Source organism: Caretta caretta, chromosome 10, assembly GCF_965140235.1.
Source record: "Caretta caretta isolate rCarCar2 chromosome 10, rCarCar1.hap1, whole genome shotgun sequence".
Taxonomy (NCBI): domain Eukaryota; kingdom Metazoa; phylum Chordata; order Testudines; family Cheloniidae; genus Caretta; species Caretta caretta.
In genome coordinates this window covers 42,205,049-42,219,320 of record NC_134215.1, presented here as the reverse complement: position 1 = coordinate 42,219,320, position 14,272 = coordinate 42,205,049, and the positions used below count along the sequence as shown (strand labels likewise).

The following is a 14,272-nucleotide window of genomic DNA, read 5'->3' as shown; positions in this document are numbered from 1 at the left end:
ATTCGATGGGAACGGTTTCTTTTCAGTGCAGACTGATGTGAGGCTGCATGGATTAAAGGACACTTGGGCCACCCTTCACTCACTGACCATGCATATGCTGCAGTCTGCATGGAAGCAGTTCTGGCTGACCCCTCTGCCAAGGCCTTGGCAGCCTCGTAGGGCATCTGCAAGGAGAAGGGATAGACACATGAGCTTTAGTCGCTACTGCCCTTCCTCCTCCCACTCACCTGCGCTGCCTGCCCCAGTGCAGCATCCCGAGGGCCAAAAGCACTCATTTTGAAGGTGCGCTTGAGAGCGATGCCTCAATCAATTCCCTGGATCCACCTTGTTCTTTCCTCAACCATCTTCATCCCTATCATTCGACCTGGTCACAGGTCATCTCAGACTGCTGGGTGCTGGACATAGAATCTCTGTTTTATACCCTGCAGTTTTCAGCCGCCCCTCCCTACCACCCCCCTCTTTCCCTTCAGGGACCCTTCTCACGAGCAACTCCTTCTCCCTGGCATCATTCCCACCTGGGATCCAGGAGACCGGTATGCTGCCCTCCACTTAAAGGATGCTTATTTCCATATTCCAAGGTCACAGAAGTTTCCTCTGTTTCATAGTGGGTGGACGCCATTTTCATTTCACAGCACTGCCCTTGGGCCTCTCATCAGCCCTGAGGGTGTTCACAAAATATATGGCGCCCGTGGCTGCTTACCTGAGATGTTGAGGTGTCCAGGTCTTCCAGTATCTCAATGACTGGCTCGTCAAGGGCAGGTGTCAGGAGCAAGTGCAAAGGAGCCTCGATCTGGTGCGTTCCACCTGCCACAACAGGGGCCTGTTAATAAATGAGAAAAAATCCACCTTAACGCCCGTCCAGTGAATAGAGTTCATTGGGGCGGTTCTCGACTCCACGTGAGCTAGAGCCTTCCTTCTGGAAGCCATGTTGCACCTGATCTTTTTCAGGCCATGCTGGACCTGATCTCCCATGTAAAGAACTACTAGCTCACCGTGGTTCACACCTGTTTGCAGTTGTTGGACCACATGGCCACGTGTACATACTTGGCCAGCCATGCTTGGCTCCATCTCTGGCTTCTGCAAGCGTGGCTGCCGTCTGTCCACATTCCCAACAGGCATGACCTAGACTGTCCTGGCAGCAGGGCCAGAGGCCAGCGCAATGGCCTTACTGGAATGCCTGGGGTATGCCAGTTATGCCAATGCCCCCGTCGCACCAATGGTCAGTCATAGAATAATAGAATATCAGGGTTGGAAGGGACCTCAGGAGGTCATCTAGTCCAACCCTCTGCTCAAAGCAGGACCAATCCCCAACTAAATCATACCAGGGCTTTGTCAAGTCTGACCTTGAAAACCTCGAAGGAAGGAGATTCTACCACCTCCCTAGGTAACCCATTCCAGTACTTCACCACCCTCCTAGTGAAAAAGTTTTTCCTAACATCCAACCTAAAGCTCCCCCACTGCAACTTGAGACTATTACTCCTTGTTCTGTCATCTGGTACCACTGAGAACAGTCTAGATCCATCCTCTTTGGAACCCACCGTTCAGTCGCTGCGTCGGACAAGTATCAGACAGCACCGACAGCACCAGACTCGGTGGGTGAAGTGCAAGTGGATGCTGGGGTGGAAGGGCAGGTGCCCACCCCAAGACCCTCTTTCCCCACAGGAGCTGATGCCCTGGGCTTGCCCGCAGTGGAAGAGTCATCCTCATTCTCTCCAGATCAGGCTGTGGGTACTAGCCCACCAGATGACTTTAAGGAGCACCAAGCCCTGCTCTGAAGGGTGGCCACTAGCTTAGGCCTAATGGTGGAAGAGATGGCGGAGCAATCAGACGCTTTGTTTAATGTGCTCTCCGCATCCACCGCTGCACATGTCACTCTCCCAGTGCACGAAGGGGTCCTAAAGATTTCAAAAGCCCTCTGGCATACCCCGAACTCAATGCCACCCACTTCCCAGAGGGCTGAGAAGAAGTATTTCATCCCAGCCAAGGGGTTCAAATACTTGTACACTCACCCGCCCCTGGGGTTGTTGGTTGTTTCTGCAGCCAATGAAAGAGACAAGTAAGGGCAATCTAGTTTCACCCAAAAAAACAAGGAGGCTGAGAAACTGGGGCTCTCCCCAGGTGGACTTGTTCACGATTCATCAGAACAGGAAACAGTACACCAGGTCGACTGCTCCCTCCACATGAATGTCAGGGAGCTCAGAGTGGTTCGTTTGGCCTGTCAGGCTTTTCGGTCCCACTTAAAAGGCAAGGTCGTTCAAGTTCTAATGGACAACACCACGACAGACAACACCACCGTGTTGCTTATGTCAGAAAGCAAGGTAGTGCAAGGTCATCAGCACTTTGCCAGGAAGCCCTCTGGCTCTGGGACTTCTGTGTGCAGCATGCCATTCATTTTGTGGCAGCACACCTTCCCAGGACCAAGAACGTATTATCGGATCGCCTCAGCAGAGCCTTCTCGTCTCGCCACGAGCAGTCACTCCACCCCGAGGTGGGCATCTGCCACTGCTATGCGCTGGCGAAGGTGCCTCTGCCAGCGATCGTGATGGCACACTCGACTTGAGCACAAGCATCATCAGTGGCCTTCGTTGCACAAGTACCAATCCAAGAGATCTGTAGGGCCACTACCTGGTCATCTGTCCATACGTGTGCATCTCATTATGCGCTTACCCAGCAAGTTTGAGCCGACGCTGGCTTTGGCAGAGCAGTGCTGCAAGACTGTGGACTCCGAGCCCACCTCCGTGGACACTGCTTGTGAGTCATGTAGAATGGAATCAACATGAGCAAGCACTCAAAGAAGAAAAAACAGTTACCGACCTTTCCGTAACTGTTGTTCTTCGAGATGTGTTGCTCATGTCCATTCCATTACCCGCCCTCTTGGAGTTGTCAGCAAGAAGGAACTGAGAGGGCATAGGGTCAGCGGCTCCTGGTATACCGATGCATGAGCGCAGCACTCAGGGGGGTATCACAGCCAGCCCTCCGGATACCACTAAGTCAAAAATCTCCGACGACTGCACATGTGGGCTTACACAAACCAAGAATGGAATGGATGTAAGCAACACATCTCGAAGAACAACGGTTACAAAAAGATAGGTGACTGTCTTGTCTGTTTCACTACCTAAATCTGTATTTTTTTAAGAATGGGATATGATTGCCAATCATAAAGATAATAAAGAGCATTTTTCAGTTCTGAAAGCCAAGAGTTTCTCCCTGAAGAGTAACCTTTATTCTGGAAGGTGATAAGAGTGACAACTTGCTTCTGTCCAAACCAGAATTTTCTGGGGTACTTCTGATATTTCCAATTGTGTTAAGCTTTTGAGGATCTGGAAGTTAGTGAGCTGTGTCTACCAATAATGGGTAGGTGGATTAAAACATCAGTAACTATACACAGTCCATGAGAGAACAGGCAGTACTCTGAATGTTGCCTATTTTTGTCATGCTGTTTGAAATGTAGTTTTATTGCCTCTTTTTCAAAAGTGTTGAGCACTTGCAGCTCCCATTGTCCCCAGTGGGAGATGGGGTTATTCCAACAGCTCTGCAAATCAGGCCATTAATTTTTATCTCTTATGACTCTGTGATCCTTTTGATCCCATCAACCCTTAGTTTCTATAACTATGATCACTTCTAGTTCTGTTAATGTTTTATCTCTGTTCTGTACCGCTTGTTCCTGTATTCCACACATAATTGCCTCAGCTGAGCATAGAAAGTGCAAATACTTTGAATGTGCACTACACAAAGACAGCTAGATCAAAATATTATAATTACTTAAGCATGTATTTTTCATCCCTTTTAAAGTGTATGGAAGTGGTTTACAAATGTTAAAGCATTTGTTGTAAATGTAAGTGCCTTTGCAGATTTCTACCTCAGATATGAAATTTTCACACAGTGACACAAAGAATGGGATAATTTTTGTGTTTGTTTTGGCGGAAGAGAAGGAAGAAAGTATTAGTGTCAGAGGTTCTTTGATTTTGCTCCATCTGTTACACCAGCTGGCTAATATTTCTGTGTTCTTCAAAACAAGTTCTGTTTTGGCATGAATGGAGAGCAGATACATTCAGAATATATCTCTGAAGTGCAATATAAAAAGCTCCAACATATAATGTACCTTTGCAGTAGAACTCCTTTTGAAATCAGAAGTTGCTCTGTGGTCTGCAGAGTTTGCAAATAATGAGATTAAAAAATGAAGTTTTCTACCATTTGAGACAATACCATATCTCTCAGTCTGCCAATTAGTGAAATGGAGTTCAGGTATTCTGAAACTGAGGTAGTGTGGAAGAGGGTGGAAAATTACTGGAACATATTATCTCTCCTTTACAACAGTTTTATGCTTATGTGGCTCCTTTGATGTCAGGGAAGTGACATCCATATAAAACTGGTGTAATAGAGTGGAGTTTGATTCACTGTTAGTAGAATGTGCCTAAAAGTCTATGCACAATATGTAGGGATAAGTTTTCAGAAGGGTGGACTCCCATTGCGGACACAACATGTGCCTGCAAAATGTACAGTAATATTAATGGGTTTGTTCAGTTACCCAGAATACCTGTTTTACGGAGTATTTCAGGGTTGATTGCTCTTTGGGTTTGCCTCAGTATATTTAGCAATGTCAAAGTTAATAGTTATGTTTGATGAATTTACACTAGTTTCATGTTTATGTTCCAGTTCAACTTCCTGGTCCAGCACCGAACATTCGAGCATATGCTAATTCACCCACTTCAATCACTGTCACATGGGACACACCGTTGTCAGGCAATGGTGAAATCCAGAACTACAAGCTGTATTACATGGAAAAGGGGACAGATAATGAACAGGTATGATACCTATATCTCTCTTGACAGAATATAATGCCAGTTTAACTCTGGTCATACAGCCATATACCCAATAACAATACTTTCTAGTTATAACGCTTTTCCTCTGAGTTTCTCAAAACATCCTGCCAATCATTTGACTGGCAGTTTGGATAATGCCAGCGTATTAAGGGTGAAACTATGGAGCTATAGAAACTGAATGTCCCTCTGAAAAGAGGAACTGAGAGTTTTATAGTATTGTGGGATTCATGAAGTACGAACATAACAAAATTAAGACAGTATTCTATGTTCTAGCTCATCTAATTTAACAGCAAATTGATACATGACTTGTTCAGGTCTGATCTACACAAAAAAGTTGCATGAGTTAAACTAAAATTAGTTTAAAAGCAAATTAGTTAAGAAAATCCATAGGAGTTTACAACAGTTTATCAGTTTAAAACTGACTTGTGCTGGTTTAGCTTTTCACAAGGCAAGATGAATCAACATAATCCAATTACATAGCAATATGTCTTTTCATACTGGAGTTTGCATTGTTTTAACCAAATTGCTCATTTTAAAACTGATTTTAGGTAAGCTGCACCAGCCTTTACATAGACAAGGCCCCAAGTTAGCGAATGCGTATGAAGAAATATTTATGAAAGGGCAAGTTTGGCTCTGAGTGGGTACTCAGAAATTTTAAAGGGGACTTAAATACAAAAAGCCTATCTGGGTTTTGGATTTATTTCAGCAGTTCTGGTTTAACCACAATAACAATAACGTATCAGAAGTCTCTGGCTCCATTCCCTCCACAAAACTTTACATGTATCTCATATATCTAATTCACTCCCACGTGGGTGTGTCTTCCTGAACTGACTGAGTTCTTGCTGGGAATTAATACGAAAATGTATCTCCAGGCTGTTTGTCCCACAGAGCCCTTCTCTAAGGGCCACCACTTCAGTGGGAAACATCAGGGATGCAGTCATCTCCAGAGGGCAACAAAAGGCTCATGCACCATCACAAGAGAATGTGTCCTGGGAATACTTAAGAGCCAAGTCAATGAGCTTGCTAAGAAGTATTGGAAACACAGTGAGGATCTTAAGTTTAGCAATATTAACTCAGACTATGTCAAGTGGACTTGCTAAGTTTGTAGACAGATTCATTCCTCTTTTACGAGAGATGGAAACAGCTAATTTAATTGGTGGCTTTAATGTGATCCCTAATCTTTCTATTGCTTGAGTTCGGCTGCTAGTATTTTGGAGGAAGAGAGTGGGATCCTCTTATGTGACTAAGCTTTGTTGACTCAATAGATTGTGACTTTAAAGGAAAAAGCAACAATGCTGCCCCTGTAGCTGATTATGGGTTGGGCTGCAGGCTTGTCAGGGTGGATAAGAAAGCCATAGATATCCAATATTTCCTATTTGTCTGCTAACTTTTGTGTGTGTCTGTGACTCACCCTGCAATGGTGGTTCCTGTCCCACCCACCGGGCTGAGCACAGCTCGCCACTCCAGGTGTTTCAGCCCAGTGAGCAGGGTCACAGCACTGGTTAGGTTTCATAGAATCATAGAATATCAGGGTTGGAAGGGACCTCAGGAGGTCATCTAGTCCAACCCCCTGCTCAAAAGCAGGACCCATCCCCAATTAAATCATCCCAGCCAGGGCTTTGTCAAGCCTGACCTTAAAAACTTCTAAGGAAGGAGATTCTACCACCTCCCTAGGTAACGCATTCCAGTGTTTCACCACCCTCCTAGTGAAAAAGTTTTTCCTAATATCCAACCTAAACCTCCCCCACTGCCACTTGAGACCATTACTCCCTATCCTGTCCTCTTCTACCACTGAGAATAGTCTAGAACCATCCTCTCTGGAACCACCTCTCAGGCAGTTGAAAGCAGCTATCAAATCCCCCCTCATTCTTCTCTTCCGCAGACTAAACAATCCCAGCTCCCTCAGCCTCTCCTCATAAGTCATGTGTTCCAGACCCCTAATCATTTTTGTTGCCCTTCGCTGGACTCTTTCCAATTTATCCACATCCTCCTTGTAGTGTGGGGCCCAAAACTGGACACACGACTCCAGATGAGGCCTCACCAATGTCGAATAGAGGGGGACGATCACGTCCCTCGATCTGCTCGCTATGCCCCTACTTATACATCCCAAAATGCCATTGGCCTTCTTGGCAACAAGGGCACACTGCTGACTCATATCCAGCTTCTCGTCCACTGTCACCCCTAGGTCCTTTTCCGCAGAACTGCTGCCTAGCCATTGGTGGCTTTAATGTGATCCCTAATCTTTGTATTGCCCAGCTGTCCCTCCATCATGATGAGGCAGGGGCCAAACCTGAGCAGCACTGTGACCCAGCACACCAGGTTGCAGCACTTGCCGGGAGCCAGGCCTGTTAGCATGTCAGCATTGCTTTAGGGATTGAGTCGCATGTATCTTTGTGAACAGGATGTTGATGTTGGAGGTCACTCCTACACCATTAATGGATTAAAGAAATATACTGAGTACAGCTTCCGAGTGGTAGCCTACAATAAACACGGACCTGGAGTCTCTACCCAAGATGTTGTTGTGCAAACTCTGTCAGATGGTGAGTTGCTTTATTCCAGTTTTCTTGTGGAAATCATTTGGTGATCTCTTCTGATTAAATGGATTTTTAACCAAATAGAACTGCAGAAGTTTCTTGCAAGACATTGCCCTGTATCATGATGTGGTTGCGGAATATGCTCGTGCATGCTGAATGGACCTCTTTGAGATTGTTGGAAGTGGGTGGAAGGAGATTACTGTACCTGCAAAAACATCTGCTTTTCTAATAATCAAGCAATTATTTCTCTAATATTCACATCATGGACTAACGCTTGTACAACATATCTAGATAAAAAACACAGAATAATACTGAAGCCAGTAACCCCAGATTTTTTTTTTTTGAGTTTCTGTCATTTACTGTATGTAGGCAGATTTTTCACATTAAATGAGTTTTCATTTTAAGTGTTCATAGGTGGAGATCTTGTATAATAATCATCAACCCCAGAATAAATACTTGCATTGGAATGATTAAGTCCTAGTCTTAAATTTAAAAGATGCTTTTTTGTAGTGGCACATACAGTACCGCTATGATAAATTGATGATTTCTTTGATGTTTCATATTTGTTCTTACATTATCTTTACACTTTTTCTTCTCCTTTTTTCCCTTTAATAATTCACCTGCTAAGTTTGCTAGCTGATGGGGAAAAACCCTGTATTTCTGATCTGCTTCCCATGTGGATATTGTTAAATCAATAGTATTTATTGCTAAAAGCAGGCGATTGTTACATTATTTCAGGCAAGCCAATCGGAAAGGGAAGTACGTAAATTTGGCTATATTTAAAAAAATTGTAGTGGCCACTATTAACACTGGCTTTTACGTGTAATGCTTAGCTCTGAAATATGCTTGTATTTATTCTTGATTGCCCTTCAGATACTTCTTCCCTTTTTCAGGTTTCCCGCACCCCTATTTGCAAGCAGGCTCCACTTGCAGAAAGTGTTCAGTTTTTGTTTTCTTCTTCTTAATCTGTTTTCGTCTTTGTGAAAGAGAGCAGGGCTTAATCTTCACTTGTGCTGAGCTCACATTCAGGGAGAAGCCTGCCCTTCTGCCACCCCCATGCTGAGTCTAGCTAGTCCCCAACGTAAATTACGGTAGCCATAGGAGGGCTCTCAATTGATGCTATCTGGAATGGTTCCCTAGGAACTATTCTGCCAGCTAAGTATCACCAGAGTTCAGAATGCTCTGATCCCAACCTATATAGCCTTGTTATGCTGCAGCCTCACCCTAGCCCCTTACATTATGCTGGCTCTTCGTTTCTATGCCAGGAGAAGACTCCGCTATCCCTTTGGGATCACTTTATGTGAGCTTTGCACCACTAAATCAGTGCAGACGGGACATAACAGGGTCTAAGGCTCTCTAATATATCCATTGGTTCATTTTTTCACAGCCCAATTGTAAATGTCATGATACCAAGTTGCTACTGTTTAGTTAAACAGTTTAACAAAGAATTTCTCATTTTACACCACTAAACAGACCTGAGCTACTTTGTATCCAATTTTCCTTTGGGAGGATGTCATGATATAAACAATACGGACAAAATTTCAAATTTTGGGTGCCCAAAATTAGGAACCTAAGTAAATGTTCTGATTTTAAAAGATGCTGAGCAACCATCTCTTCTGGTGTTGTCAATGTGAGATGTAGATGCTCAGAAACTTTGACTATCAGGCCCCTTTTATTCAGGTGCTTACTAGTAGACACTCAGGTTAAAAATATAGAACCTGTGTCCACTAGATCTATATACCGTAAGACCTACTTGGCTGAACAATTACTGTCTACCGTAAAGTATTCATGGAAGAGCTATTTAATAAGTATATAAAATATGGTCTAAGACCAGAGATCTTGGGATTTGACTCTTATGCAATGGACCGATATCAGGGAGGAATTCTATTACTTACAGAGTTTTGGAGGAGTAATTTTTTAAAACATTTCTAGTCCCCAGTGCTGCACCCCAGAATCTGTCGCTGGAAGTGCGGAATTCCAAGGTAAGATGCTGTTAATTTGCCATTTTTGATGGGTGGATGACTAGTAGATGGAGCCCAGGTTGACCAAAATTTCAAGCCCCCTTAGACTGTTCCTTCAAATCCTCCCATCCCTCAAGCAGACTTTGACACATGTCCCCCTCTCCCAGAAAGACTACCCCTCTCCAGATCACAGACCCTGATCGGCTTAATTCCAGATCAGTTCTGTACTATCTCCCCAAGTATTCAGGTTCAGGGCAGGCTTTTTCTTTCCATGTACATCACCTGATTCCTCCAACATGTCCTTAGTTTCCAACCACTTGGATAACTTTATCAGTTTTGGTACAACTCAGGTCTTACTCTGGGAGATGGTGCCTGCTGTCTTCTATTCAGTTGTGTGTGTACTAAGAAACTAGAGGAATTATGACCCTGTGTTTGGAGCAGCACAAGCTCCATTGTGGGTTAGGAGTACACGTAACTAAATGGCAATGCACCAGGGCTAAGAACAGAGGCTCTGTACTACAGAACGGAAGAGTTTAGATCAAATGTAAAACCCTGAAGTAGCTAGAATGTGTTCCCAGTGATTAACTACTGCCCTGTGTGTCTGATTTATAATAATTTCATATATCTGTGTGTATACATATGTGTATATAAACATTATTACAGGATAGCCTCCTGGGTACTTTAAAATAGAGAACCATGTGCACATTCGGTTTTATTTAGGCACAAAGATTTTACAATTTGAGTATTTTTGCAGATTAATTAAAAATTCTTTCCTGAATATTCTCTGTTTTACTATTTGTATTTTTTGGGAGTAATACATGGAGCATTACGAATAAAACAGTTCAATCGGCTTGATGGGAGGCAGTGATTTGTAATGCATTTTACCTTTCACAGAGCATCATGATACATTGGCAGCCCCCTCCTGCAGGAACACACAATGGTCAAATCACAGGCTACAAAATTCGCTACCGTAAAGCATCTCGTAAGAGTGAGGTAACAGAGAGCATTGGTGGGACACAACTTTTTCAGCTAATTGAAGGTAAGCTATTTTACATCATTTAGTTAAAACTGAAAAAAGTCACAATTATCCCCAAGCTCCTGTTATCAGGAGCTGAGTAGGTCCTGCTTGTTCCTGGGAATGGCAGGTTTGGGAACAAGATTCCATACACTCCTAGCATTTATAGGTGACCTGAAAATGTGCTTTACATGAGCTAATTGTGGTAAGTTTGGAGGCAGCATGGGACAGCAGGTAGGGCAGGACTGAAGTCATGACCTGAGTTCTGTTCCTAATTCTGCCATTGGATTGCTGTGTGTACTGGACAACTCCCTTAAATCATCTGTGTCTCAGTTTCCTTATCTGCAAAGTGGATCCTTGGTAAAGGATTTTGAGATCCTTGGTTGAAAAGTGCTAATGTACTCTTTTTATTGTTGATAGAATTGTATATGTACATCATATAACAAAAGTAATCAGGACACTCAACACATAAGTGATTCTAAATGTTTTGTTCATTTTTTAAACTCTGAAGTCACAACTAGCCAGCCACTGTTTATGCTATAAGATAAAATAATTAGAGCCCTGCAAATCTGTGGATATCCACTTTATATCTGCAGACCATGTTTGCAGATCAGATGTGTATACAAATTTTGTATCCACACAGGGCTCTAAAAATAATAGCCTAACTAGATGAACACACACTTAAAATGGGCAGTTGCATGATTTGTTCCCAGATCTGCCAGCTCCGTGCACAGTGAGTTTCAGTGGTGCTGTGGGGCTCGAGAATGGAGCAGGACCTCTTCTATTTAGGGCATGTAAAGCCAAACCAAACTACACTTGGAAACACTTGTTTTGTTTTAGTCCCATCATACCCTTGTCATTAAGGAAATTCAGCATGCAACCCATATCATTAGTACATGTAAATGGGCTCTGTCAGAACAATCTGAATTCTGTAAACTTAACATCAGTTGACAGGTCAATGGAAAATTTTCAGAGGAATGGTATTCCTTTAAAAATAGCATTCACAATCCAGACTTTACTATTTTCATATAACAGAATTCTGTAAAGTGGAGCTGATTAGAAATTGTTTATAAAGAAAACTGAAATTGAGTGCTCTGAATAGTGCAAATACAAAAATACAAGAAATAAATTCTAAACATTTATTATAATAAACTAAAATGTGAATAATGAAGGTGATGTTGAACTGGTTTTTAACTCTAGTGTTCATTTAAAAATTAGCTGATCTGTGAAACTAATACAACTTTAGTTGTACCACAAAGATTTTATGCTCGGGGGATTTTAAATCTTGTTTTTTGTTTTTTTCGTGGATTGTTTCCTCCAAGATGTAACATGATCCTTTGAATCCTGGGTTTTTTAAGGCTCTTTGGATACCATCTTGAATTCTTAGCTCCCACTACATAGGAATTGCCACACTGGATTAGACCAGTGGTCCATCTAATTCAGTATCTTGTCTGTGACACTGATCTGTACCAGATGTTTCAGAGGCAGGTGCAAGAAATCCCATAATGGACAAGTATGGAATAATTGCTCACAGAGGAAGTGTTTTTCAAACCATGCCATAAAGGTTTATGTTCCTTATTTAAAATACCTTAAATGGCACAGTGGTGGGTTTGGGGGGTAACTGTGGATGCTCTTATTCATATGTATGTTTGATAAAGGTATATATTAACTATTACAGTGTATCTTACCATTGCTTTGGTTATAGCTTATAGATGTTTATCTAAGAAGAATAATTCACTTCCTACATACTTTGATCACTCAATAGTTGGCACTGAATGCAGAAGGTTAGTTATAGAAATGTGGAGGTTTCTGTTGTGCAGACAAAGGGCTACTAGCATGAAAAGCAAAGTCTTTCATTTATCAGCTGGCTATATATGTTACACACGACGTTCATGCTGTTCTGCCAGTGACCTACAGGGAAGGTCTCCAGAGCGCCATAGTCCTGGGTGTCTGCTGTCACAGTCTGGCTGCTACACAATAATTTGTGTCAATTTCACTTACTGGAGTCTCACTGCAAGTCCTGCTGATTTCCATTCCTGACCTCAGGTTTTGCTCAACAGCAGTCTCAGGGGTGAAAGGTCAAAACATAATGCACTTAACTCACTGGCTACGTTTCAGGCTTGACCCATACGATGTCACAACAGCAGCTACAGTGTGTTCATCCACTCATTTAGTTTTGCATTAACAAGCTTTTACTGTCAAAGTCTGATGGTGAGATTCTTGATGTTTTAATTAGAAATTGTGATTCTTTGATCACCGTTAGAGCTCCTATTTTAGTAACTTGTATATTATTTTTATATTAGGTCTTGAGCGAGGTACAGAATATAGTTTCCGTGTGGCTGCCTTAACAAGCAATGGTACAGGACCAGCTACTGATTGGATATCAGCAGAAACTTTTGAGAGTGATCTAGATGGTAAGGACCATAAGCATGTTTCTGACTTTAAAGACCTCAAAATTCATGGACCAGGGTAACTACAAAATTTGGCAGACCTTTTTCCAAAGCAAACATAATTTTGCTCCATTGTGTTTACTATATTCTAATTGCACAACAGGACGCATGTATTTTATTTATATATAATTTTAGTAGTAGTCACTAATGTAATAAAATTCCTGTAAAGAAATTGGCCTGAAAACTGAAGATGTAAATAGTGCTCCTTTACTTTCAGTTCTATGTATTGTGCTGCCTTCCCCACTAAATAATACCTAATTACAGGGTGCCAATGTCAATTATGAATTATTCAATGTCTATTGAAAAGAAATAATGTAATTGGGTACATGACTTTAATCCTCCACATGTTTTCACCCTGCAAAAGTGGGAAAAAAGTTGCTCCTTGAGGCAAGCAAAAGTGTGATCATATACTCATTATTTATACAGCAGGCTAGTGTTTTATGAAGCAAATAAGACACAGTGCATGCCCCAAAGAATTCCAGTCTAATGCCCCAATCTTCAAAGGTCCAGCGCTTTGGCAGACTGCTCTGCTTAGGGCAGGGGTGGCCAACTACATGCAGCTCTTCAGAAGTTAATATGCAGCTCCTTGTATTGGCACCAACTCCGGGGCTGGAGCTACAGGCGCCAACTTTCCAGTGTGCTGAGGGGTGCTCACTGCTCAACCCCTGGCTCTGCCCCAGGCCCTGCCCCCACTCCACCCCTTCTCACCCCCTCCCCTGTGCCTCCCCCCCAGAGCCTCTTGCATGCCACGAAACAACTGATCGGGAGGGAGGGGGAGCTGATGGGGGGCTGCTGACATATTACTGTGGCTCTTTGGCAATGTATATTGGTAAATTTTGGCTCCTTCTCAGGCTCAGGTTGGCCACTCCTGGCTTAGGGGGTGTCTTGTTGACTGCAGTGGGGCTGTGTGTGTTCAGCAGTCTGCCCACAAGTTGTACATTGCAGGTTGAGGCCTAACTATAATTGTGATGAAATGAATGGGAAGCACAAAGACTTAGTAGACAAGGGAAAAATGTGGACGAAGGTAACAATAATAAGATTATGTTACGTACTTAGGTACTTATGTACTTAGATTCACACCCTGGTGACAGGCTGTTTCTTCTTCTAAACTTCTTTCTCTCTCACCCCTTTCTTCTTTATAGTAGAGAGAGGGTAAGAGGGCATTTGACTGAAAATGATAACTATTTGGGGTCTTACGGAAGAACCGAGGTTGATTTTCAAAGTAGTCTAGGGAATTTAGACCCATATCATCTTCTATTTGAAATTAAATCCTCTAGATGGTTTTAAAAATCCTATCCTGCATCTCTAGGAGGGATTTGAATGAGGAAAGATGGTTTAGCTGGGGCTATCCAGAATCTGACCAACTGCAGTTGAGTTTGGTAAGAAGCAAACTGTGTTTTTTTTTTAAAAGTGTCACTTCATCATTTCATACAAGAACTCTTAGACACTGCATTCAGTGACAGTGTAAGAGAATATCTTGAAAAACAGA

The 14,272-nt window shown here is 42.7% G+C and overlaps 1 protein-coding gene across 12 annotated transcripts in view; it reads left to right on the top strand.

Annotated features, from left to right (window-relative positions):
* The window catches only part of NEO1 (neogenin 1), a 517,036-nt gene that overhangs the window by 429,648 nt on the left and 73,116 nt on the right, over positions 1-14,272 (top strand). For all 12 annotated transcript variants that reach the window (XM_048866141.2, XM_048866140.2, XM_048866143.2 and 9 more), the window contains exons 10-14: positions 4,657-4,805; positions 7,225-7,363; positions 9,290-9,339; positions 10,213-10,357; positions 12,637-12,747. In XM_048866141.2, coding sequence (XP_048722098.1) covers positions 4,657-4,805; positions 7,225-7,363; positions 9,290-9,339; positions 10,213-10,357; positions 12,637-12,747 — 594 coding nt within the window. The remainder of the gene's footprint in view (positions 1-4,656; positions 4,806-7,224; positions 7,364-9,289; positions 9,340-10,212; positions 10,358-12,636; positions 12,748-14,272) is intronic.